This window comes from Tribolium castaneum, chromosome 1 (assembly GCF_031307605.1).
Source record: "Tribolium castaneum strain GA2 chromosome 1, icTriCast1.1, whole genome shotgun sequence".
Taxonomy (NCBI): domain Eukaryota; kingdom Metazoa; phylum Arthropoda; class Insecta; order Coleoptera; family Tenebrionidae; genus Tribolium; species Tribolium castaneum.
Window position 1 is genome coordinate 15,246,132 of NC_087394.1, and position 24,536 is coordinate 15,270,667.

At 29.4% G+C, this 24,536-nt stretch overlaps 1 protein-coding gene and 1 non-coding gene across 4 annotated transcripts in view; both read right to left on the reverse strand.

The window, feature by feature from the left end:
• Positions 1-299: 299 nt before the first annotated feature.
• Zip48C (Zinc/iron regulated transporter-related protein 48C) overlaps positions 300-24,536 on the reverse strand; it is a 58,382-nt gene continuing 34,145 nt past the window's right edge. For all 3 annotated transcript variants that reach the window (XM_965924.5, XM_008193042.3, XM_008193041.3), the window contains exons 5-7: positions 14,698-14,796; positions 2,834-2,992; positions 300-899 (exon numbers count right to left, since the gene is read on the reverse strand). In XM_965924.5, the coding sequence (XP_971017.2) occupies positions 821-899; positions 2,834-2,992; positions 14,698-14,796 (337 nt within the window). In that variant the 3' untranslated portion in view covers positions 300-820. The remainder of the gene's footprint in view (positions 900-2,833; positions 2,993-14,697; positions 14,797-24,536) is intronic.
• Mir3890 (microRNA mir-3890) lies at positions 22,245-22,382 on the reverse strand. The gene has a single exon (NR_038747.1). It is a non-coding gene; the product is annotated as a microRNA mir-3890 (primary transcript).

A 24,536-nucleotide genomic window follows, 5' to 3' on the forward strand; every position in this document is an offset into this window, starting at 1 on the left:
AGTAGTGCTAACGGCAGGAGTGCAGGTGCATGTTAAATGTCACAGCGCATGCAAATGTTGCAATATTTCTTAAGTGTTGTATGTTGTTACCTGAATTTTATTACCTTGTAATCTAATCATGAAGCTTATTGTCTGACACTCTGTTACAGCAATTGCCTGAAAAATGGCACAATTACCAACAGTTACAACACATTAAAAAAACTGTTGGCATATTTTTATGGCATAATAAGAATAAGAAGGGAATATTGATGAAACAGGAGGAGAGGAGAGGTGTAGAGATGGTCAAAATAAAGTTAATCTTCTTGTTGAATTGATTTATATTTGAAGAACTTTAATAGTAGGACACTTTTAGTTTACAAATAGTCTTATATTTGATAATTTTAGTTAATTTATTAACTAACAAAAATATGTGCATGGGCAGTTTCGTACATAAATTGGTATAAAGATTGAATTGAATAAATCCAAATAAACTAATAAATGCTAAGTCAAACTAAAGAAGAAATTGTGTAATACCTTAAAATACTTGTACGAACTTATTTGTCCGTTTATTGACAATTATAGATCTTATGTTTACTATCACAGCAGTAGTTGTTATATTGGCTTTAGTACGAAAATATATTTTTGTAATACAATTCCGTAAGTACAGAAGGAAAAGGGAAATAAGTAGATTAAATTTCCAAAATAAACAGAGTAAGTACAACTACCAAACTGTAAAGTTAAAAGAATAAAACAAAAAATCTTAGTACAATAAAACGTAGACAACAGAAACATAGTAATAAAATTTAACTACAGTTTAAAATTGTCATTTAAAAATAATTCACTATCCTAGACCGACGTCTAGAGTCATCATAACTAGAAATCCTAAAATTGCACCCCAGGTTGCAAGTTTCCCGTTGCCGCTAGAAACAACAATATGTAAAAATTAAATATTGGAAGTTAACTCTTTTTCATATTAATATTAATGTGCATCATGTCGGTTGTGGAAATCTAAATGCACCTTTAGTTTAATGTCCGATTTACACAAAAACTGTTAATAATGTCATTCGTAATAAATTAAATGACATTAATAATGCCACATTATACAGGGTGATTCTTTTAGGGCCAATATTAGACAATTTTTAGCTTCTAATATAGTTATATTAATTTCAAAATCGATCATTCTGAGTTTAACTAAATTATTTTCAAAACTACAAAAAATTGGCGCCAAGTATGAAATTTTACATTGTAACCAAACATTTTTATTGCATATTTAAATTCGCTTTTTCAAGCTGAGTAAAATTTACCCAAGCTGTTACTTATCTGTTATAGTTTTTGACATATGTCATTTTTGTTGTCAAAATTTTTATTTGCAAAGGATTATTTAAGATTTCATAGCCCTTGAACCTTTTGCGATAAGTGAATCTGAAATCTGGAATTTTCAAAATTGTCAACTGTCAAAAGTCATGGCTAGTATGATTTTTTCAAGATAGTTATCAAAAAACTGCTATAACTCAGTTTTTTCAAATAGAACGACCCCATTTTCTTAACGCCAATCGAAAGAACATCGATATTTATGATAACTTGTATCAATAGATCCTATACCTATCTCTTACAGTTTTTGAAAAAATTACAAAAAACGGATTTTACTTCGTAATTTTCATAGTTCATGAAGTAGACCTTGCAAAATGATCATCAATTGTCATACTTCAATATTTTATTTAGTTTTTAGATGGTTCATTATGGAATAAACATTACAACAATAATATTTAATTATGGTTTATTATTACTTAGTGAATTATGTAACAGTCAGTCTGCCATCGGAATTTTGAACTTCTTGGACGAAAATGGTGAACAAATCGATCATTTCTTATATTTAATAGTACAATTTTATCGTATTTTTCGAAAGTTTTCTTGATTAAAAATGAAAATAATGAACAAAAATTCTGTTTTTGCAATATTTATATAATTATTTATATTAATTTATATATTAATATAATATAACATAATATAATATAATAATAATTTATACAATTATATATATTTATATAATTATTTATATAATATAATTTGAGTTTGCAAAAAAATTGATAAAAAGTTTCTAATGTAGGCCCTAAAAGAATCAGCCTGTATTAACAGCGTTTGTTAATTGTAATAAATTTTTTGCTACTTGAATTCTAAATAATCCTATTTGAAAGAACAATTTTAAGGGAATATTGAGGTAAAATATATTGAATTTTCACATGACTGCCACTTTAAAATGATACTTTTCAACGCCTACTTCGATGCACATTAATATGAAAAAGAGCATACTGGATTTTTACACACCCTAAATTACTAAGCGACCAAATAATCGCTGCTTTTAGAAAATGAATCATAAAATTGAACTCTGATGATAAAATAATATATCACGCGCTTATTTCATGCGGCCTGAATCATATTTCAGGAAGAATGTTTAATAAAATCTGATTAAAATAAATAAAAACACGTCTGGGACTCTCCTCTACTGTTCTCTGACAAAGCATGATGTGCAGTTTCTTTAAACTACATATTTTTATGGTGATATTTCTGCGCTGCCCGTCCACTTTCAACGAATAAATTACCAGCTCCTAGGAGGCCTCCTTCAATGTCAAACCCGTGTCTTTGCTTCGGAGCTATTAATAATGAACATTTAGTTGAAAGCTTTCGGTCTAGTTTGTTCTGTCCGAAGGGTCTTTTACGAACAAATACTACGAAGATCATTAAAGTCCTGCTTTGAACGACCGCGTTCGGTTATTTATTAACCTTCCTTTGATATTTTGAAATTGGTGTGTAAAAAGTTTCTCGATTACGCGCGAAATTAATTAGTTGAACTTACTTTGTATTGGCTTCGGGAATAATATCGTCTACCACAACATAGATCATGGCACCTGCAGCAAAGGATAAAGCGTAGGGTAATGCAGGTTGGGCCAAAGCTACAGCAACGGCTCCTAGAACTCCGAATATTGGTTCCACCATTCCGCTAAGTTGGCCATACCTGAAAAGAACATACATTTGTATAAAATATATGCAGCACAATATGCAAGACGTTTTTGAAAATTATTGATTAAAAAACACAAATTACATCATAATAAAAAATCAAGTGAAATCCTATGCAATGCAATCCTAAAACAATTTGGTATTAATAAAAGCTCTCCGAAATTTCCTTACAATAGTATATCATTATATGAGTTTTATAAGACGTTCTATTGAGACACGAATGGTTTTGGAGCACGACGAAGGAGAACGAGTGTAATATACTATTTTTTTACTTTCTATATTTGTAGTTTGTTTTTGTTTAATTTAACTTATCAAAATTTGTTAATTTTGTTAATTATTCGAGTTTTATTAATAAACGACTTGACGCTGTTGACAGATCACACACTAAATTACAGTGATATCTGATGACACCCAGCCCAGCACTGCCAATACAACTCCTAAAAATTTACTAAAAAGAGTTGCAAAAAAGTTTTCTTTGTGAAAGTACTTTCAGTTTCACAAAGAATTTGTGAAACCAAAGTAGAAAAAAATGTTTGCTTCCTATCGAAAGACAACATCGACATAAAATATTTGTGCATTTTCAAGAATCATGGACAATTTTCTTATACAAAACCTTATCAATTTTTTCAAAGTTAAATAACCCCTCGTTTTCCTTACCTTTCCACGTGAATGAATGTTTTGTGCTCTTAACTTTCTCATTTATAGATAGCAAATCAGTCCTATCACATTTCTACGAGTATGCCAGCAGATAATGAAAAGAAACATTCCTTGCTTTCCATTTGAACTTGAAAAAAAATCTATAATATGATTCCATAAATGTAATTTTTTGAGGCAATTCTACTGATGACATTAGTTTCGCAATGCGAGTATATACCGAGTGACTTTTAATGATTAAGGCAAAAAAATCTATTGGGAACATTGAGTTGGTGGCCCTCCTGCAAGCTTGTTGTATAGAGCTGTTTCGTCTGACGACCATGTCAGCGATCATAGGTCGGAAGTGAATGACAATTGAGTAAAAAATTTTGATCAATAAATTTGTTAGTCGAAGTTGCAACATTTAGTTTTCAAATTTGTTACCAACTTGACCACAAAAATATAAATTATTAATAGACACCCGGTAGCTTTTGAAGTTGATGATTTTGCCTCAAACTTTAATTAGTTTATTTTGTATAGATTTTAAAATGTTTTAATTTTCTTAAAGAAAACATGGTCTTTTTAAAAATTCATTACTCAAAAACTAAGACTTATAAAAAAGTGGAACATTCACAAAATTGAGAAGTTCTTTAAAAGTTGAATAATTTAAAAAAGTTAAATAGAAAACCCAACTTTTGCTTCTGCTTCTCAAAGATTATTAAATTGTCTATCTAAAAACATCGACTTCTAAATGCCTAAAGTTAATAACTAAAACGATATTTTACTTTAAAAGTTAATTTCAGGAACAATGTACACTATCTATCTATTCATGAGCATTGTCGTTACCATAGTAAATCTAACCAAAATCATAGCAACTCCACCACGAATCATTCAAAAATATTATACAATTGTAACATTAAAATTATTAATAGCTGAAAGTTTCACGTTTCGAGGATTAAAACAACAGTTAATAATTTTTAACATTTTTTTTATGTTTTTTAAAGTAAAATATCTTCTGAGTAATCACTAATCAGCACTTAAAAGTTATTATTTTTAGATAGCCAATTTAAAGGTCTTTTATAGTATATTTGAAAATAATTTTAATGAGACAAGGGTTTAGTCTCTAGAGGTTATTAATGTTTAAGCGTCAATAATAGATTTTCTCAACTCGCTGAAATACTCTTTATGTATTTGAATATATGCGAAAAGTACTAAAAATATGCCCTTTGCTAATTTCTACATACGTATAGCAATGAATTTACTCGAATTCACTTTTGAATCGTTTTACCACATTACAATGTACGATCTATTCATTTTAAATCAAAACAAAAACTTGCAAGTCTATTTTTTAATGAAATATGGTTTTGTAGCACCTAACGCTAAAATGCATAAAAGAAAAAATTAAACGCTAGGTTATTTCATAACACACTAAGTACACTTCCCAAATATGAATACGCTAGGTAACATAATAAACGTTATATGAAAATAATAAATTGGAGGTGAAAATAATAAACTCTCGGTAAAAAATAGTACATGCCAGGAAAAAATAATAATCGCTAGGTAAAAATTGTCAACGCTATGTGAAAGCAGTAAGTACCAATCGTGGAGGGAGAAACTTGTGGAGAGAAGGTGCCCTATACCGCCAATGTTAGGTGTTTCGCAAGTGCCCCCAAAATTAATACGTACACTTCACCACGGATTTAAAATTTCTGTTGGGGAAGAAAGTTTGCGCGTATTTTGAATAGAGTCATAAAAGGTGTTTGCGCAAGAGCCACGATTTCTCGCTTATGCTCCCTCCATAAATTTCTTCCTTCAAGGTACCACTAAAGATTATCTATATTTAAGAAAAAAAATTACTGCAAATCACTTTATTTAATAAAATAGAAGAAAGTAACTGGTTACGTCCCCCCACTAAATCCGCCACTGGGTTACTCCAATTCACCTCTTTAAAAAAACATTTTTAAGAGATGAATTATGAATTATAGTTTATAACCGAATGTTCATGTCAAAAATTGTTTTTAGTGATATCTAGAGTATCAAATATTTAGCTCAACAAGTAGGTGATAAATACTAAGAACCTAGGTATAATATTTTATAAGTAGCATCTGTTTTTAGCAAATTTTATTTAAGTACCAAGCACAGTACCAAGCATTTTTACTTAGCATTTATAATATTCTACTTAGCAATATTATTCATCTAGCAGTTTATTAGTATGCAATAGATAATATAGAATAGTAGATATATTTTTACATTTAACAAAGGTATTTTTCAAAATAAAAATTAGTTCCAACTTTTCAGGAAATAAAGAACAAGTAGGGATTTAAACTCTGCATTTTTAAACTCAAATTTACATTTTTCTAAAACTCAGACTTTTTAGATTAATTTCGTACACAGAGAAAAAGTCAACTTGTCTAACAAGAGAAGAAAGTAATTTTTTCTTCGCACCTACAACGTTTGTAAAAATTATAAAATACAAAACAAAATGTTTGGTTTAAATATGTGCTCATTTTTCCAAGAATGAGAGTTAAGTAAGGCTTCTAATCTTCAATAGTCAATGTTTTCCACGACATAACAATTTTTGTGTCAGCCATAACAGAAATTTTTATTTTATTATATTAGACTTCTAAAATAACCGTCGCAAAATTAAGTTAAATTGTGGTAAAATAAAGCAAGAAGAAAATATTTCTGTTATTTCCGGTTAATTATTTAATTTATCTTAAAGTAACAGTACTATGTATTTCATATTTAATATTCACTTAATATGATGTTAACTGAAACTAAAAATGAAAAAGAAAAAGTTCACTTAACTTCGAACATATCAGACAACGTTACATAATAATTACAGCACCAGATTTCCGATTCCTTCAATATTATAATCATTAAGATGTATATGACCGCAAGAACACTGCATACCATTCGCGACCCTGCAAGGTCGTTTCTTGTTGACTAGAGGCCCCTTTTCGTTGCGTAAGCAGCTCTTAAATCAGTCGCTATAATATCGAGACAGATTTACCAATATAATATTTTTATTATTGTTGATATTAAAGTGTTTGATAAAAAAATAGAAATTTAATGGATATTGACTAGTCACCAAAAATAAATAAATAAATAAATAAATAAAATAAATATAGAACAGAACATCGTGTACATTGTAGTATACAACGTGTCTCAGCTAAGACTTTCGAGGTTAATATCTCCGTTATTTGTTCAACGGATTGTTATGAAATTTAGAATGCACATATTTCAGGAGGTGGTGTTTCAATTAGGGACAAAAAATGACCTCAAGTTAAAAAATGGTAATTTTAAAACACATTTCTTTTATTTAAAATAAAGCCAAATTACCGTTGGATCACTAAACCCTGAAAAATAAATGGCCACACAAAAAATTAACCAAATCGCTCGGCTCATCCAAGAAAAAAATTAAATTTTTTGTTAAAAACTTAATCCAAATTTTGATAGTAATTTGGGTTTGAAACAATTGATGAAGCATTTCTATGCGGCATTTTGTGTACCACTGAAAAAAACTGTCAAAAGTGTGCGCTCTGTTAGAAAAGTAAAATTGTTTTAATTTGGTGAAATTACTTACTTTAAAAACCAACAACAGTGGCTGAAATTTTTGTGTTGTTGAAAAAGAAATCTATATTCGCCTTTGGAAAGTGTCGTTGGACTTTTTGTGAAATGTTATTTATTAAATTTAAAGTTCAAAGAATCGTCAATAATTTGAAGACACAGGAAGCGTACCTGAACTAAATCGAGTGAGAACAAAATACGTCACTGGAAACGAAGCAATAGTTGGGTCTGTAATTCAAGCTTTTGAAGAGAATCCAATCAACAGTGTATGAAACATTTCCAAAGTCCTGAATGTTCAAGTGTCTAGAATTTTTCAGTTGTTGTTCAGTCTTTTAGTCCTTTATGAAAGAATTAAAGCATCCAGTACCAAAAGTAAGCCAAAAATATTGTTTTTTTAACTTTGTATGGGTGAGAGATAATTGTGAAATGTCCCTTGCGTGACAGTTACGTTTCTGCGAGTAGGGTTGACCAAAATTCAATGGTAGTGCTCATTTGTCTCATAGTGATCTACGCTTTTGCATCTGTATCCACGTTTAACAGTTTGTTTCTCATTTTTCACGCGAAACAGACGTCTTCCGCGAACGAGTTTTTTCTGACAGCATATTTTACTTACAATAAATTTTTTAATATGTCTTAAAAGGCTTAACATTTTAAAAAGGCATGTAAAAATTACGTTTTTAAGACTTGAGTTGTTGCATTAATTGGATTTTAATTTTTATCTTCTAAAATATCTGCACTTTAAATGTCATAAAAATCCGTTGAAAAATATCTGAGATATCAGGCTCGAAAATTTTAGCTGAGACACCTTGTATACATTTCAAGAGGTTGTATAGAACAACTAAACTTCTAAATTTATACAACTCACAAATTAGGTATTTTCTCGTTCACAAAATCAGCAAAGAAATAAAAAGCTCGACAAAATTTCTTTATGCATTTTTAAATTTTGAATGTATCTAATAATAATTGTAACAAATTTGCAGTTTGGGAGTTTTTTGTGTTCACGTTAATTAACCTGTAGATATGATATGCACACCGTATGCTAATTATTCATTATCTCAAATTATTTTTCTTAGAAGCTATAACTAAGCACGTTATATTGGCGTCAATTTTATGATTATGCATAATAATAATATATGGTTTGACATAGCAAAAGTCGTGCTTCATTATGTTTACATTACGGACTGCAAGCACAAAGTCCTAATTTAAATGTTATTGAGTGTTTATGACTTAAGTAGGAGTGAACCATTGCCTTGCAATTAGCATTGCTGCAGTGACCAATCCTCAGAAATCAACAGTATGTTTAGTCAAAATTACCTTCTTTGACTGTAAACTATTTTTTTTCATGTCGTATTAAAATTTTATAATGAAAGTAATTCTTCGTACTTACTTGTTTTAGGTGTACGAAGCAGTCCATAACGTCTCAATTATTATTTTTTCACTGTGACAGTGACTTCTGACAGGTTAATGGTCACTGTTGAAATGTATTGTTTAGGTGCAGTAGGTTCACTAAGTATTATTTAAACAATAACAGGATTGGCCGTCAGATTTGATGAAATACACAAGAGCAATAAATTGACATCTAGTAAATCACATACAGCATTAGGCAAAAGTATGGAACCAAGAGTTTTGTGCCTAAACTATGTTCCTTACGAAAAAACTAATTAGTACATCATTAACTTCTTTAAAAATGTGATCATTTTTCAAAAAATTTTTTTTCGAAATTTTCTTTAGTTTTCAGTTATTAATTTTTTTTTAAATGGCACCCTACTACGGCAATTTTTTTGGTAAAAGATTATGCTTTAAAAATTACTTCTAATTTAATAGTTTTGTTTTTGAACCACTGATTTTTTTAATAAAATGAAGTTGCGTTCCGAGCTCATTACGACGGTTTTCCGAATTTGGCTGAAGAAGTGGATGTTTTTGTTCGAGTAATTTGATTCGTTAAATTTTTCGCAAATATGAACATCGATGGATACAAGGTTTAACGAGCTCGGAATGCAACTTTAATAATTTATTTTCAGAGAATTACCGGTTTAAATGCAATATTATTAAATTAGAAGTAATTTCTAGAGCATGGTCTTTTACCAAAAAAAAAAAAAAAAAAAAACAAAATCGCTGTGGGGTGCCTTTTGAAAAAAAAAAAAAATGAATAACTCGAGAACTAAAAAGAATTTCGAAAAATTTTATTCTTAAAAAAATGATCACATTTTTAAAGTACTTCATGATGTACTAATTGTTTTTTTTTATAAGGTACATAGTTTAGGTACAAAAGGCTTGGTTCCATAGTTTTGAACAACGCTGTATAACCAAAAAGAAGACCCACCGTGGTAATAAATTAAGATGGTTTCGAGTAACAAAGAAAATAATAAGAAATGTGTTTTTTCGAAAAAACATTTGGAAGCTTTTAATAACCAATTCTAATGGGTTTACTCCTGCTTAAAAATTACCATAAATAAAAAAAAACACTTTCTCGCACATTATTTTCTGAATATCGACTTTACTTATCTAAAAAATTTAATATAATTATTGTTTAAATTGGTTCATACAAGTAAACAGTGAGTGTAGAGATGATGCTGTTTTATTAAATAAAACGTTAAAATCATGAAAGCCATAAAATAATATATAATTTAGTAGTTGTTCGATTTTAAAGTTGAAATCGTCTTCCTTTCGTTGTGTTCCGTTTATATTTCAATCATCCTAAAAAAGTTAGACATTTTAAAGCAATAAATGCAACTTATCGATGTTTTACAAGTGATGTATTTTACTGGAATGTATTTTCGTGCTTTACATTGCCTTAAAATATGTATTTGAAAGGCGTGGCTTTCGGGAAACAGCCAAAATATAAATTTTGCAAGAAATGGAACACAATGATTGTCTAGTATGGCTATCAAAAGTGACAGTTTGCATTTTATTCCTGCAATTTTTCTTGTTTAATCTCTTAAAAACAACTTGTTCTCCAGTTTTTTACTCAAAAAATTCAAGGAATAAATTGAGAATTTCTTTTTTTATTTAAAAAACGCGTAACTTTATCGTAATTTCTTTAAGAATCTGGTGTAACTTTTAAGCGGACAATCAAATATGTTTCCAATTTTCTGTTTGACTTTTAGTACATACACAGGGATTTTTTTATTAGTATACAGGGAGTTTCAAATAAATGTTGCAAAACTTGAGAAGTGTTATGTTATAAGTGTTATAACAGAAAATTGTTGCATATACCAACCTAGCTAAACTCTGGTTCAAAAAACGAAGGTGTTCTTGTTTATACCAAAAAGTATTTAAAAAAATAGCCCCAGAGACAAAATGGCTCATTTTCAAATAGGGGGTTAAATGTAAAAATTTTCCACCGCAATAACCGCTATGACCCTGTAAAGTTTGGCAGGATCTTTTTGAAACATTCAATATTTCAAGGTAGTAGATATTACAAAAAATAAAAGTAGATATTATTTGTGTCAAATTGATTTGTTTAGAGTTATACAGGTTGCTTCAAAAGTGTCGGACAGTCGTTCGGGAGGTGAAAAAAGACATCAAACTAAATTAAGCGTTTCTATGTCAAAAAATTGTTTGAGCCTTCTTTCACGAGATATAGCTCTTTAAAGTTAAATTTTAAGTTAAGTTTCTAGTGCGTTACATTATATTTTTTTACTTTAGCTAGCGGAAGAAACGACAGCTCTGGCAATATTAAACAGATATATGGTGAAAAAAAATCACCAATTTAAAATGAAACATTTAAAAAACATGCAAATTTAACAATACAGTAAATTCGACATTATAGGAAACAAAAGAGCAACAATCGACTTCGTTGCAAAAGAAAACAAGTTAAAAAATATACAAAAATTAAGTTGCTTGAAAAAAAAAATGCCTGGATTGGAAGGTTGGAAGTCCAAAGAAGACATTCTGAGCAGATGCCTTGTGTAGTTAATATTTTTCATTTTTTGTTGTGTTATTTAATTAGATTTATTCTTAAAACAGTCTAATAGAAGTATATTTGGACTATATCTATCTCAAAAACTAATAATCTCACAGAATCAGCGTTTACTATTAAATACCCTGTATTTTCCTAATTTTTTTTCAGAATTTTTGTACTAATCAAAATTAATTAATTACCAAAGGGTGGAGAAATTCTGAAAAAATCACATACCTAGAGAAAAACAATCAATCAAATTATTTGATAGAAAACGATGAATTCGGTGCGAGTATTACTTTCTAGAATATAGTGAAAGGTACTTTTCACAGACCCACCCTGTGCATAGGGCTAGGTAAATTAATAAAAAAATTCCTGTATACGTTCTGAACAGTTAGCTCAGTGTCATTTGAATTTATTATCATTACAATACAACTTGCATGAAAATGTTGATTATAACAATTAATCAAGCTGAAGAATTAAATAATACTATTTCGAATAGTAACATTTAATTAGAATACATTTTTCCCTTCAGTTTTCACCGCCTACTCCAAATATACATTCAAATGATCGCATGGTATTATGGCTTGTAAATATGGTATTACGTGCAAAACATGATACCATTTAAATTTTGCAAAATTTTTTGCAAAAAATATCATAACAAATTTCATTGTTTGCCTATTACCAGACTGCGTATAAAATCCATTAAATGAACAACACGGTTTTACAAATTTATTTATTTATTTATAACATTCAAAATAATAAAACGATAATTGTTCAAAACTGACGATCGGATGGTAATTCGATGTTTTATGAAAAGTAGGTTTAACGAAGAAGATTAACAAAGACTTCTAATTTTTCATGAAGTTATTAGTGTTTTAAAAATATATCGTAATTATTACTAATTATTCAAAAATGTATACTCATGAACAGTTTGTTATAAAAAATCACCGCGGCAGTTAATGTTTGATGTTAACAAAATTGTTGAAGGAAAGGAGCTAGAGAAACACTATGTAATATAAAAAAGCATAAAAATGCACAATGACCCAGAAAGATATGTGTCCCACATTCCTTCGAAATAAATTTTGCATTTGATTGCAGATACTTCAAACGCTAAACAATTATAGGTATGTAATGTAATTATCATAATAATTATACGCATATGTTAAGTGTCTTTTCCCTATTTGATGTAAATAAAATTCTACTTGTATTTATTGTTAAATGAAACAAATTTGTTGTTAAATAATTGTGTCAGTTAATAATATCAAAAAATGATACACGGAAATCCATTTATCAGTCTTGTGTAAGAATTAAAAAAAAACTCTTAAAATCTATGCATCTTCATAATCGTTTTTTCAAAATAAATTTGTATGTAGTAGGCTCCAGAATGGTGTCTTACATTCGTAAAGATAATTTTCAAGTCGACTAGACAACCAGTTATAACAACATCGTGAAGAAAAGCCATGAATGAAACCGTTTGTGAATGAAAACTTTCTTCCTCTATTGAATAAAAAAGAAAGCGGAAGTAGATAATGACCAGTCTTTCACATACATCACACTAATTTTGAATCGCCAGATAAGCAGCGGACTGACGGTGAAGAGTGAATGTAGTAACTATGTCATGAATTAAACAGTAGATAAGATCAAATAGACACTTTTAATTTTGTTTTCTTTTAAAGCGGATGACATTCTACATAAATGTGTGTCGTCGCTTAGATGTTAAGTTCTCTAAATTTCAAATTCAAATAAAGATGAAATTAAATTTAGACCACAGCTTCATACCACCAGATTAACTATAAAACAAACAAAGACATTGACCTAAATTTCGAGGTCACATACCAGTGACGTCACTTATCACTTTGATAACACACGTGTTAAGCCACGATTAAATTATATTATTCCCGGTTTAATAACCCACACATATGCACAATAAAGTGCAAATTCTCAATTTGTAACGCTGCGATAATGTATTTTCCGTCAGGTATTGTGCTGGAAGAAGCTGCGATTCCCCAAAGTGGGCTAAGTTATTTTTTGTAAATTTGCAATAGCACAGGGTTTTTTAACACATTTCCAACATCATATTATATTTGTGGAATTAAATTCAATGGATCAATGCTTTCTCCTTAGCAACTCACAGGAAGTTTTTAAAATTTTTAATAACTAATTTCCTAAAAAATTATACTTTTCTGTCTAAGTTCTAGGATAACATAGCACAACGTAAAATAAGAGATACACTTGTTTTACTCTTAATATTCAAGAAATTGTAGATACGAGCAACAAAAGTAAAATATTTTTTTTAGAATTTTTAGAATTCAGCATTACAGATGGCGTGATTATTAATTGATATTTTTTCAAATGTCTATATTACATAAATGTTAAAATACGAATCGATCTTGTCATTTATTTTCCAACTAAATAGATTATTCAACGAGTTTGAGTGTAAATCGGACGCTTAACTGCCGAGTGGATTTTTAAACGTCGAGTTATCCACGAGGTGAAATAAATGAACCGATTCACACAAAAACGAGGTGAATACAACATTTTATTCTTCAAATTAGACTCAACAAAGCTAAAAATTGCTTTAGATTTGTTAAAAATAATCTGACGTTTCGTATTGAAAAATGCCAAAACTTGTAAAAACTTTCTAACAGACACTTGTCAGTATCTTGATATACCAAAGCAGTTTGAATAACTTTGAGTCAAACAACACCATATTTTTTAAATTTTTATGACACAGGGTTTAAATATTTTAATGTGTTGTTTGGTTATTAATAATCTCCATTAATAAACACCTCCGAATAACGGACATTTTTGTAAGAACGTAACAAAACCTATATTAAAATTTACACTTCCCATTAGTGGACACCACTCCACAACGAACAATTAAAAATTCTCTATCGGTGTCCGTTGTTTAGAGGTTTTACTGTATACAGGGTCGCTAACAAGTATGGATACCTACAGTTAAATACTTTTTTTATTAAAATGTGTTCTCTCTTAGTTAAAAATGTTATTTTAACAATTATTATTAACTTTTACTTTTTTTTTGGTCAAAGTTTAGGCAGCAAAAAGCTTGTTAGATGAAGACAACATTTCCAAAGCTACCAAAATTGTATTAGGTTTGAACGTAAGGAGCCGCTTAATTTAAATAATGCCGTCAAAATAATGAAAAACGGCTTCGAATCCAAAAACGAAAGAATACACAACAAAAAAAATCACAGAATTAGAAAACACAAATCAAAATAAACCCAACATGTAAAACAACTTTGTTAAAAAATGCAGAAAAAAGAGTAAAAAGCTAATTCGAAAATTTGACAGAGAAACTACAAGTCATGTGAACGAGGCGGCACAGTGAATTCCATAGTCAACTTGATGAACAACCATTTTTAAACACATTGTATTTAACTGTATCCATACTTTTTAGCGACCTTGTGTCTGTTACTAATATCTTTATTATGACAATTAGGAATTAATAAAATTTGTATTAATTTGATTTATTTTGTTTGATCTGAAGATCTGAAATATTTTATTTCAAGATCAACTACTTATGTTAAAAACATAAAAACAATTAAAAATAGAGGAATAATCGATAAAAAGCTTACCAAAAACTTCTCCATGTCGAAAATCCAGCTGCTTGAAGAGGTAAACTTACAGCTAGCCCTTCAGGAAAATTCTGAATTCCGATACCAATTGCAAGATTTCTGTAACAAAAGAAAATGACTGTGAAAGACTATCATAAAGTTATTATTGCACAAAAAGTGTTTTTTTTTCTCAAATAAGAAGAGTACAATTTTGTTAGAACTAGGTATTTACTCGTACTTTGTTTATAATTTTAGTTATGATTAATAAATTATAATATGTGGCCTTTAGGATTAATTTACAGTCAATTTGCTATATCAATCTATCTCTCATGAAAAATTTATAGATCAAGGTAGAGAGTGTAGTGATAGTTGAAAGAATTCTATGCTTCTCATGTAACAGCAGTCAAGAGTCAAGTTATTAATAAACTATGAGAAAACGATCTCACAGTTAAAAAAAATAATAAAAATGAAGGTATGAACCTTAGCAATTTCTAACTCGACAAAATCAAAAGAAGTCGTTAAAAATTACACTAACAATTTTGCGTTTTTTTTCGTTTTACTGTGTAAGAGGGTAAAAGCAATTTTTGCAAAAAATAACACTGTAATAATAACACAGTGACATTGACACAGTAAATAATTAGAAAGAACAACTCATTGTTAAAATTTAGTAAAGCTGTAGGAAGAATATCTGCGTGGGGTCCCAGTCAATGAGGAAGAACACTTCCCCAGGAAGCTAATATTAACTTCAGCATCCTTTACTTTCCGTCCATGCGTTACCACTTGATTTATGATAATTCAAAATTATTACATTATGTGATGATAAGAACTATAAAATAGGTAAGTAGTATATTAAATGACTTATAACAACTGAGGGTTAAATTGTATGGAATAAACACAATTTACCTTTCGGTATAAGTATATGGATATTAAAAATTCTCCACTGACATTATTTATAAACACGTTTATTTGTACATGACTCTGATTTATAAAATAGGTACAAACGTTTTTTGTATTATTATTTATCATCAACGTTAGTGTGTCTTGATCGATCCCTTTTTAAATGTATTTATTTAACTTGCTTTGTTGTCTGTCTGTCTGTTTCATATTTTTGTAGCCAAATTTGAAAGGGTTCCCGTTGTCCCAATGAACTGAAATTCTGCAAATTTATTAATTCACGTGACAGTGCAATTCTATGTGGTTTAAAATCCCTTAAAGGGGTTAAATAGAGTTTTGAAGTTTTAGGTTATCTTTACTAATGGGTCTTCGATGTGTACATACCGTAACTTATACCAACATTAACGGTATGTTGGTTATTGGGAAATATATTAATACCTAATCATTTTCATTACGTTTCGTTACAAACAAATTTCGCTATTTTTTTAATTTATTTATTTTGGACGCTAGAGTATAGACAATGAACAGAGGTTAGAATGTTCTTTTTATGCTAACAGCTGTTTTCTATCACATACCACTAAACAAGTTTGCACAAATCAGCAAAATAATGATGTTACAAATAATACGGTAAAACTAAATCTCAGAGAAAAAGACGTTTAGAATAAGTAAAGACTAGAAAGTAATAAATAAAAAATAAAAAAATGTTTTTTTTAGAAAAAAGATGCACTAAAAAGTAAGAAATTATGTTTTTCTATCAGAGGAGAATATTTTTGCTTACAAATTAGGATTTTAAAATTTATAAAAGTTTTGGGAACGGTCATAAGTCATAACAATACGATTACAGAATTACTTTCTTAAATTGAACAGTTTCCAAAGCTTTTATAAATTTTAAAATCCTAATTTGTAAGCAAAAATATTGTCCTATGATAGAAAAACATAATTTTTTACTTTTTGATGCATCTTTTAAATAAAAGCTCTTTTCTAAAAAAACATTTTTTTTAATTTTTTATTACGTACACAATTTGCATTACTTTTAAGAAAAACACTGTACGTCAATAATGTCTAATTTTTTTCGTCCAATCCAGAATTAGGTAAGTTCAATGCCTGAATAGGTCTATTCATTTTACCGTAAATTCTAGGAACATTTTAAAACTACCGTACACACCTTGTTATAATAGTGACTTCGGTAATATGAATATGTCTCGTCCAAGAATAGTGTGTGAAAATATGCAACAGGATGTTGCAGTGGTATATTTACATAAACGTATTGTTTGTCTCCTTTAAAGCAACAACGAACACCTCAACATTTTTAAGAATTTGAACAATTGGTGAGCAATTTCTATTGCTGATTTAAAGTAGCAAATTGGTCACGTATTTGAGCGTAAAAAGGAATATCTCTATTATTTTAACTATTACTATTACAGGTAATGTAAGAATATTAATAAGATTAGATTGCTACTAAATGTAACCAAAATTGGTGGAACTAAGTTTTTTCTTGAGAGATATTTATTACTCATCTTTAACGAAGTAGCTAACGTAAAGCTTAAACAAAGATAAATAATTTAGTTGCTTCATCTTCATTTGATCATCTAAAAATAATCTGAAGCATGACGTAAATAATATAAAATATTATTTAATTAGTTAAAAAATAGACATTGAAAAATAATATTGTCCTTCAGACAAATTATATAAGAGCAAGTGGAAATAGTTACTTACTAAACGGAACTGTTTAAAGCACGAATGAGCGATGGCGAGTGAGTGCCTTCAAAAGTTAAGTTTATTAATCTACCATTAACAAATGAGTTTATTACAATATTTTTTCGTTTCGACAAAATTTAAAATTAGTTACAAATCGAAACCAATTTCATCTTTTTTATCGCATCGATAGAAATGAGAGAGCTTGTAAAATACCTTCTTCCTTTATTTGTCCTCGAGGTAGACATTTTAAAATTTTTTAACGCTTTTCATTCACTTTTCCAGAAAGACTGTCAGAAAAGAATAACGTCAACTCCATACATTTTTAATTTCACGTAAAACATACGTTTGCTACGAAAACATAGTTACCATTGAATAATGAGACATGCGAATTATAACAAAAAAAAATCGCCATTGTGAAAAAGTAATAAATTGTAATTAATTAATATCATGAAAACTTCAAAATCTCGAAAACACTTACTTAATAAAAAATAGTGTATAAATGACGTCTATTAATACATCCTTTTTTAAATAAAATAATTCATTTTGTGTGAACAGGTCCTATTTAAGACTATTTTTTATGAGATTTTTTTTTTTGGAAATTTGACATCATTGTGTCAACGCCGCTTATTAGAAATATTAAAGTCACAAAGAATAATATACAAAAATGCTATCGCTCCAAGAACTAAGACCTAAAGTTCAAAAGTAAAATTAAAAAACATATAAAGTAGTAAAATAATTAAAATAATAAAAACTAAAATCATCAATATAAGTTTTTAATTCCAAGAAACAATAATGTTAGAAATCTTTTGAGTTGTTGAAGAAACGAATTTATAAAAATTTTGGTAATGTTCTTTCTGTATCTAAAACAAAAATTGTTTTAGAGAAAATTTGTTAATAGCAGGTGAAGAAATTTGTCATTACATTGTTTAATAGAGACTTTGATTTTGATGCAATGAAGTGAAAAGATTTACCTTTGTAATTTTGTAAACACAATTAAGAAAATCTAGGTTCAAAACCCGATATGTTCAAACAAAATAATTTTTGAAATCGCCGAAATTTGAATTTTACTTGCAATAAAGTAAAAAGCTCAATTCAGTTTGAACGAGTTTCAAAACCATATCTGGTTTTTCGATCTTATTCTTTGTCGTTGATTTTCAGTTAAATATATATTAAGAAGCTGAAATCTTAAGCATATTGGGTGCAAAATATAAATTACAAGATAAAAAATAAAATTAATCAACATAATTAATTTAATTAAAAGAAATAATTGTAACCATACAATAATGACTACAAAGCTAACAAAAACTGCTTGGGTTAGTTGGGAAATTTTGTTTATACTTTTTGATGTAAAACAATAAATATAAATATAAAAGTCTAATTCGGGTTTACACTGGAAGTAGAAATTTTGAAACTATCATCAGTACACAGCACAGCAGTTAATTTCATTACATATTTGGGTAACAATAAGGGTTGGTTTATAAAAGCGTCATTAATTTAACCCGCAATTAAATGCGTGATTAACTGATCACATGACCAAATTGAACCAACTTGACTGGTCCATTGGCGGTGTTAACTTTTAACAGCGCAATTAACTTTAATTGAGCTTTCTATAAACCGATCACTAATGTTGTATTTTCTACTAATGGTTTATCCAGAGGATCCCAGTGAGTTGGTGAAGTAAATTAAATGTTAAAATATTTAAAAAACAAACACATAATAATACAAAATTATGCATCATCTAAAATTATTTTCAAGTGTACAGGATGTTTTAAAAAAGAGTTACAATACTAACCTATGTTCTGCTTATAAAATGAAACCCCCTATACTTTACTGCATTATCAGACGTAACTTTTTATGCTGATAAATTTGACCTCAACTTTTACTAATACGTTTTTGTTTTTCTCCTTATTTGAGATTGGTTGTTCTGTTAGGAATTAAAAACTCATCCAAATTATATTTTTATGGAAAAAAGGGTTACTGGCTAAAGCAATAAACTCTTACTTTCCTATTTTCAATTGACTTAATTCAATTTTTTACTATTCCTGATAGTTTTGGTGTAATGAATTTGTTAAAATAGTGTACTTTAATTTCAAAAACTAAGTAAAATCGACCAATAAAAGTTTACCTTGAAAGTATTGAAAACTACATTTAGAAATGCAAAAATGAAGGTGTTTCATTGAAAAAAAAAGGTTGTATTGTAGCCCATTTCTGAATCACCCTGTATTTACTTCAAAATAATTTTATATAATGCAGGGAGTTTATGTTATATTTTGAGCAAATTTATTTAAATAGTTTAACATTCTAATGATGAATAATGATTTTTCCCAACTCCTTGAGACTCCCTGTATAAGTTAGTTGGAAAACAATAGATAAAGAAACACCTGTTTAATAAATATGAAGCTCCGTTTCGTTCCAAATATGTAGTACACCCAATTATGTAATGTTATATTAAATAATTTTCAACAGAAATACCTGAACCAATTTTTGAAGAAATCGAGTGATTTGAATGATCTAGTAAGGAATGAAAATTGCTTTTTAGAAACATTTAAGTTGAAATAATCTCAATTCTTTGTCATAAATATTGTTACTAGTATTAGCTGTTTCAAAACTATAAAAACGCCAACGTCGCATTTCACGAAATTAAACTGATAAAATTCTAAAATAGTTATTAATAATTAGATCTCTCATTGAAAGTATGAATTAAATTAATAATTTTTGTTGAAATGCATGAATAATTTATAACAGCTAATTTTGAGAAAAAATGCGACGTTGGCGTTTTTATAATTTTGAAACAGCTATTAAGTATAAATAAGTTCTGCTATTGTCTAATAATTTAACCCACAGTGCGTATCAGGTAGGGATAGTTTGAAGTGTGATTTTTTAATAAGTGCGTTGAAATGCAGCACTTGCGTTAAAAATAGTAGTAATTTCCGTCTTATGCACATCAGTGTATGATAATTTCCTAATTGAAGTGATTACAGACAGTACATAAGTCGGTATTACGTGAAATTAATATTTCTCTCGTATAATTAGTGTTAATTGGTTTAAAATGATTCGGTTTATCATAAAAAACACGTTTATGCAACGATATCCCGTAACAAAAACCGAGTGATGTACTTAATGAACATTAATTTCAGGCCTAAAAAATTCAGCCAATACCGCAGCTAACCGGAACTCATGCCGCACCAAGCAAAAACTAAACTAATTATAGAGCAGTTCCCACACTAATATGCAATTGTCGTATTCATTGAGGAATTTCTGGCGGTGGCGGCGGCGGCTGCGGCTTTTGAACCCGACCCATAAGCAGATCCACCTGCGATATGAAAGCTGGACTTGGCGGCGGATATGGGCCGTCAGACTATGATAATGATAACGTTAAAATAGAAAACATATGCACGTAATATGTGTAAGTTTCATTATTTGTGTGACCCAATGACGCGGCAGCGACATGAATGCGAAGAATGTGCCGGTACGAGGTGTGGGGTTCGATTCCAAGAAGCGACGGTGTAGATTCGCGGACAGTTAGAATGACATGTGCCGGTCGACGACCTCTTGCAGGACCCTGCTAATACTATCTGCTGCTGCTGCAGACTTCAGAGCGCTGAAAAAGACGACTCGCGAACGCATTATCCTTGCTGTTCTGACGAGCTTTTTCAGCAGGCGGAGAGCTTTCGGCGGTTTTGATGCCTCTATTGCAACGTGGAGCGGAGAAAAAACAACAATCTCTTTAATTTTTGCAAATAACTAACAGTTTTTTTATTTGAAAATTTTCTATAAAGTGGGCTTGTACTGAAAACGTACAAACTGTTTTTAATGTTAGATTAAAAATGGTGTAATTCTTGCCATTTTGCCAAACTAGCCTAAATCCCCAAAAATTCTAAAATTGGACTGAAAAATTACAGATTTCGTCACAAATGGCATTACTTTCCCATCTAAGAGTGTTTTAGCACATTTTCATTTAAAAACAGTAATTATTCCCACCATTTCACAAAAATATAAGCCGAAAAATCACTAAATATACCGGAAATCATATAATTTTGAGTTTGAACTATTAGAGACATTTTTGAGCTAAAACGTCAGTTTATTTTGTAAAGTTTTGTTAAACATGGTAAGAATTAAGGTTTATTTCAATAAGACAAATAATTAGTTCGGAAAAACTCAGTAAAAATAAGCCTTAAAATCAGTAAATCATGTGATAATGGTGTTACTTTTTTGTATTTAAATTATGTAATGTTTTTAAAACTCAAGCACTTAAAGTTCAGTTTTTTTGTATGAATCCAGTCGAAAAAAAATTAAGATGCAAAATCACGTTATTTTTTTCGTTTTTTAAGCGATCTACTCTCCATAGTTTTCCTTCAATGAGAAACGCTGTAGATTTGAACTAAACGCTTACTAGTTGCTTTTGCTTGGTTATAATAACATGAGATCGAAAATATAGCCAATTAGAGCCCTAAAAGTGAAGTGTATCGGGTGGGTCAAAAGTCGCGGATACGCTTTTGAGAGTGGATAATAGTGGCCTTACTGGCTGCTAAAGAAATAATAAAAAAATCATTGCTTCTTACTTAAGATACAGCAGCTCGTAAAAGTTGCAAAAGATGCACACTTTAATTGTAGGAAAAGTAGACCTGTTAACTTTGTTTTTAATGATTTATTTGAATGTTTATTTGATTTATTATCTAATTTTGCAAAAAGAACTGCATTTCCTTTGGTTTTTAAAATGAGTTAAAAACGCCATTTTAAAAGTGCAGCAACATTTGGCGACATTTAGTAATGTTACCATGGTTATATTTTTTTAAATATTAAAATTATTTTAATATTTGTACCTGTGTACCTGTATGGCGTTGCCATTTTTTGTTTTTGATTTCAGCCCAATGAAAGGTTTTGGTGATTTTTTTTTATCGAAAATAATGTACTAGCTGTTCTTAAAAGCTTATCTGCGACTTTTGACACACCCGATATAACTTTAGCTATATCATATGTGTGTAAAACCAACATAAGACAACATAACTTTAAAAGTGCAGCCGTACATAACCGGCTAAAATGTAACTAAAGTTCCGCAGATACAGCTGCTCTAATTCAGTATATTTTCGATCCCATGTTATAACTACAGGGTGTCTCAAAATTGGCCAATTCCTAGTTTAAATCATTGCAAAGAATTAGTTCAGTAGTCCAGATACAGGGCCACAAGTAATAAAGAGCTTGAATTGTTTTTTAAAGCAACCAACATTACCTTTCAAAGATAACGTGGATATTAAAATATTTGGTATCAATTCATTAAACATAGTGATCGTATTTTCATTTTTGACAAATTTGTATTAGTTATATTGACATAATTTTTTTAAGGCAAACGTAAATAAACTGATTTAACTTAATTTAAAAGGTATTCACAGAGCTGACCACAGTTTTCATCACATACATCAGTTCTTCTAAAGAATAACCGTCTTGCACTAGCAAGTGTTCTAGGCGCCATATTCTCCGACAATTCGGTTTTCTATATGTTTCCGATCAACAATAGGAGCACTATAAAACCATTTCTTATAAGCACTCCCCACAAGAAATAATCAAAAAGCGTCAATATCAAAACTTCTAGAGAGCCAAGAATACACAGAACTCCATCCTATCCATCAATTTCATCAATAACTGCAACAATTTCCGTTTCATTGCTGTGCCTACTATTCTTTTATTTGTTTTAATTAGAGACCATCTTTTCCCACCGTTCACTCACTGCCCATTTGTTTTGATATAATACGTGTATTAGCTGTTTCAAAACTATAAAAACGCTAACAACGCATTTTCTCTCAAAATTAGCTGCTATAAATTATTCATGCACTTCAACAAAATTGTAGCTAATGTAATTTATATTTTCAATGATAGATTTTACAATTTAATAATTTTTAAAATAATAATTCGGTAAAATGCGTCCTTGGCGTTTTTATAGTTTTGTAATAGCTAATATAAACGTGCAGTCTACGAAGCATTTTTTCAAACATTCTCCGTAAATAAGAACCAAAAGTCACTGCTAAATATTTTAGTACATAAGTCGCACTAAATTCAATTACAAACTCAACAAGGTTTGACTTTAATAAACTTTGTTAATAAATTTATTTATTTATTACAATCAAGTATTTTACTATCCACGATGATTACTTACAAAAATAAAATCAACCTGTTTGAAATTATTTTTTTAATGTACTGTAACAAAAATACGAATTACACCACCCTACCTATCCACGCTATTTATGAAATCTAATGTTGGTAGCTTCAAAAAATTTTTAGGCTTACTATTACACGTGAACCAGCCTGTACTTATATAAAAAAATAATATTCGGGGCTTCGCCTTAAAGATAGATTGGTTTGAAGATCACTCTTTGATTTAAATGTAGGTTGAAAGTTTCAGTGCTCATTGTAATTTATGGTGTAGATGATTGAGGAAAATAATGATGTGAGTGAAACAATTTTTCGAAAAATTAGCATTATTTTGGAGAATAAAATTTTGGTATTGGCCGTTTCAGTTTTAAGAAAAATTACAAATTTTAGCCTGAATTTCAAGAAAACACAGCTGAAATGCACTTTCAAACGAAGGTAATTTTAGAAGAACCACCTTTTTTCACATTTGGACTAATGAAGTGATTCTCTACAATGCTCTGAACTCATAATTAGCCAATTTTGATATCAGCTTTTAATCTAGCCTGATGGTCACAAAATTGTTTACAAAAAGTTCATTATATTATTGCAGAAAATATTTCTGGAAATAAAAGCGTTCGAAGATAACAGTTGCTTTGCTTTGCCATGAGCAAGAGAAATAATAAAATTCTGCAATTTACGCAGGAATTTCAATTTTTCGTCGAGATGAGATTGGAAAATAGAACACATGAATACAAATGTTTACTTGAATGGTTTGAGTTAACTTGGCCCCACAAGAAACAGGATAATGTTGTAGCTACAGAGTGTCCCAACTAGGACTGGACGATTATGATTTTGAATAATCGATTAATCGAGTACAAAAAATAATCAATTAGATATTTCGATTATCGATTATTCTGATTAACCGATTACTCAGCTAATTGAGTAATCGATTAATCAACATTGTAATCGTTTCATCGACAGTTAAAAAACACAATTACTTGCAAAATATTTATCTACTTTTCACACCTGATTAAAACTGGCAACAAAACAAAATAATATGCGATATAGGTTATTTAATATTTTATTAATCGATTAATCAATTGATATTTATGTGATTAATCCATTCTTGCCCAACCCAAGTC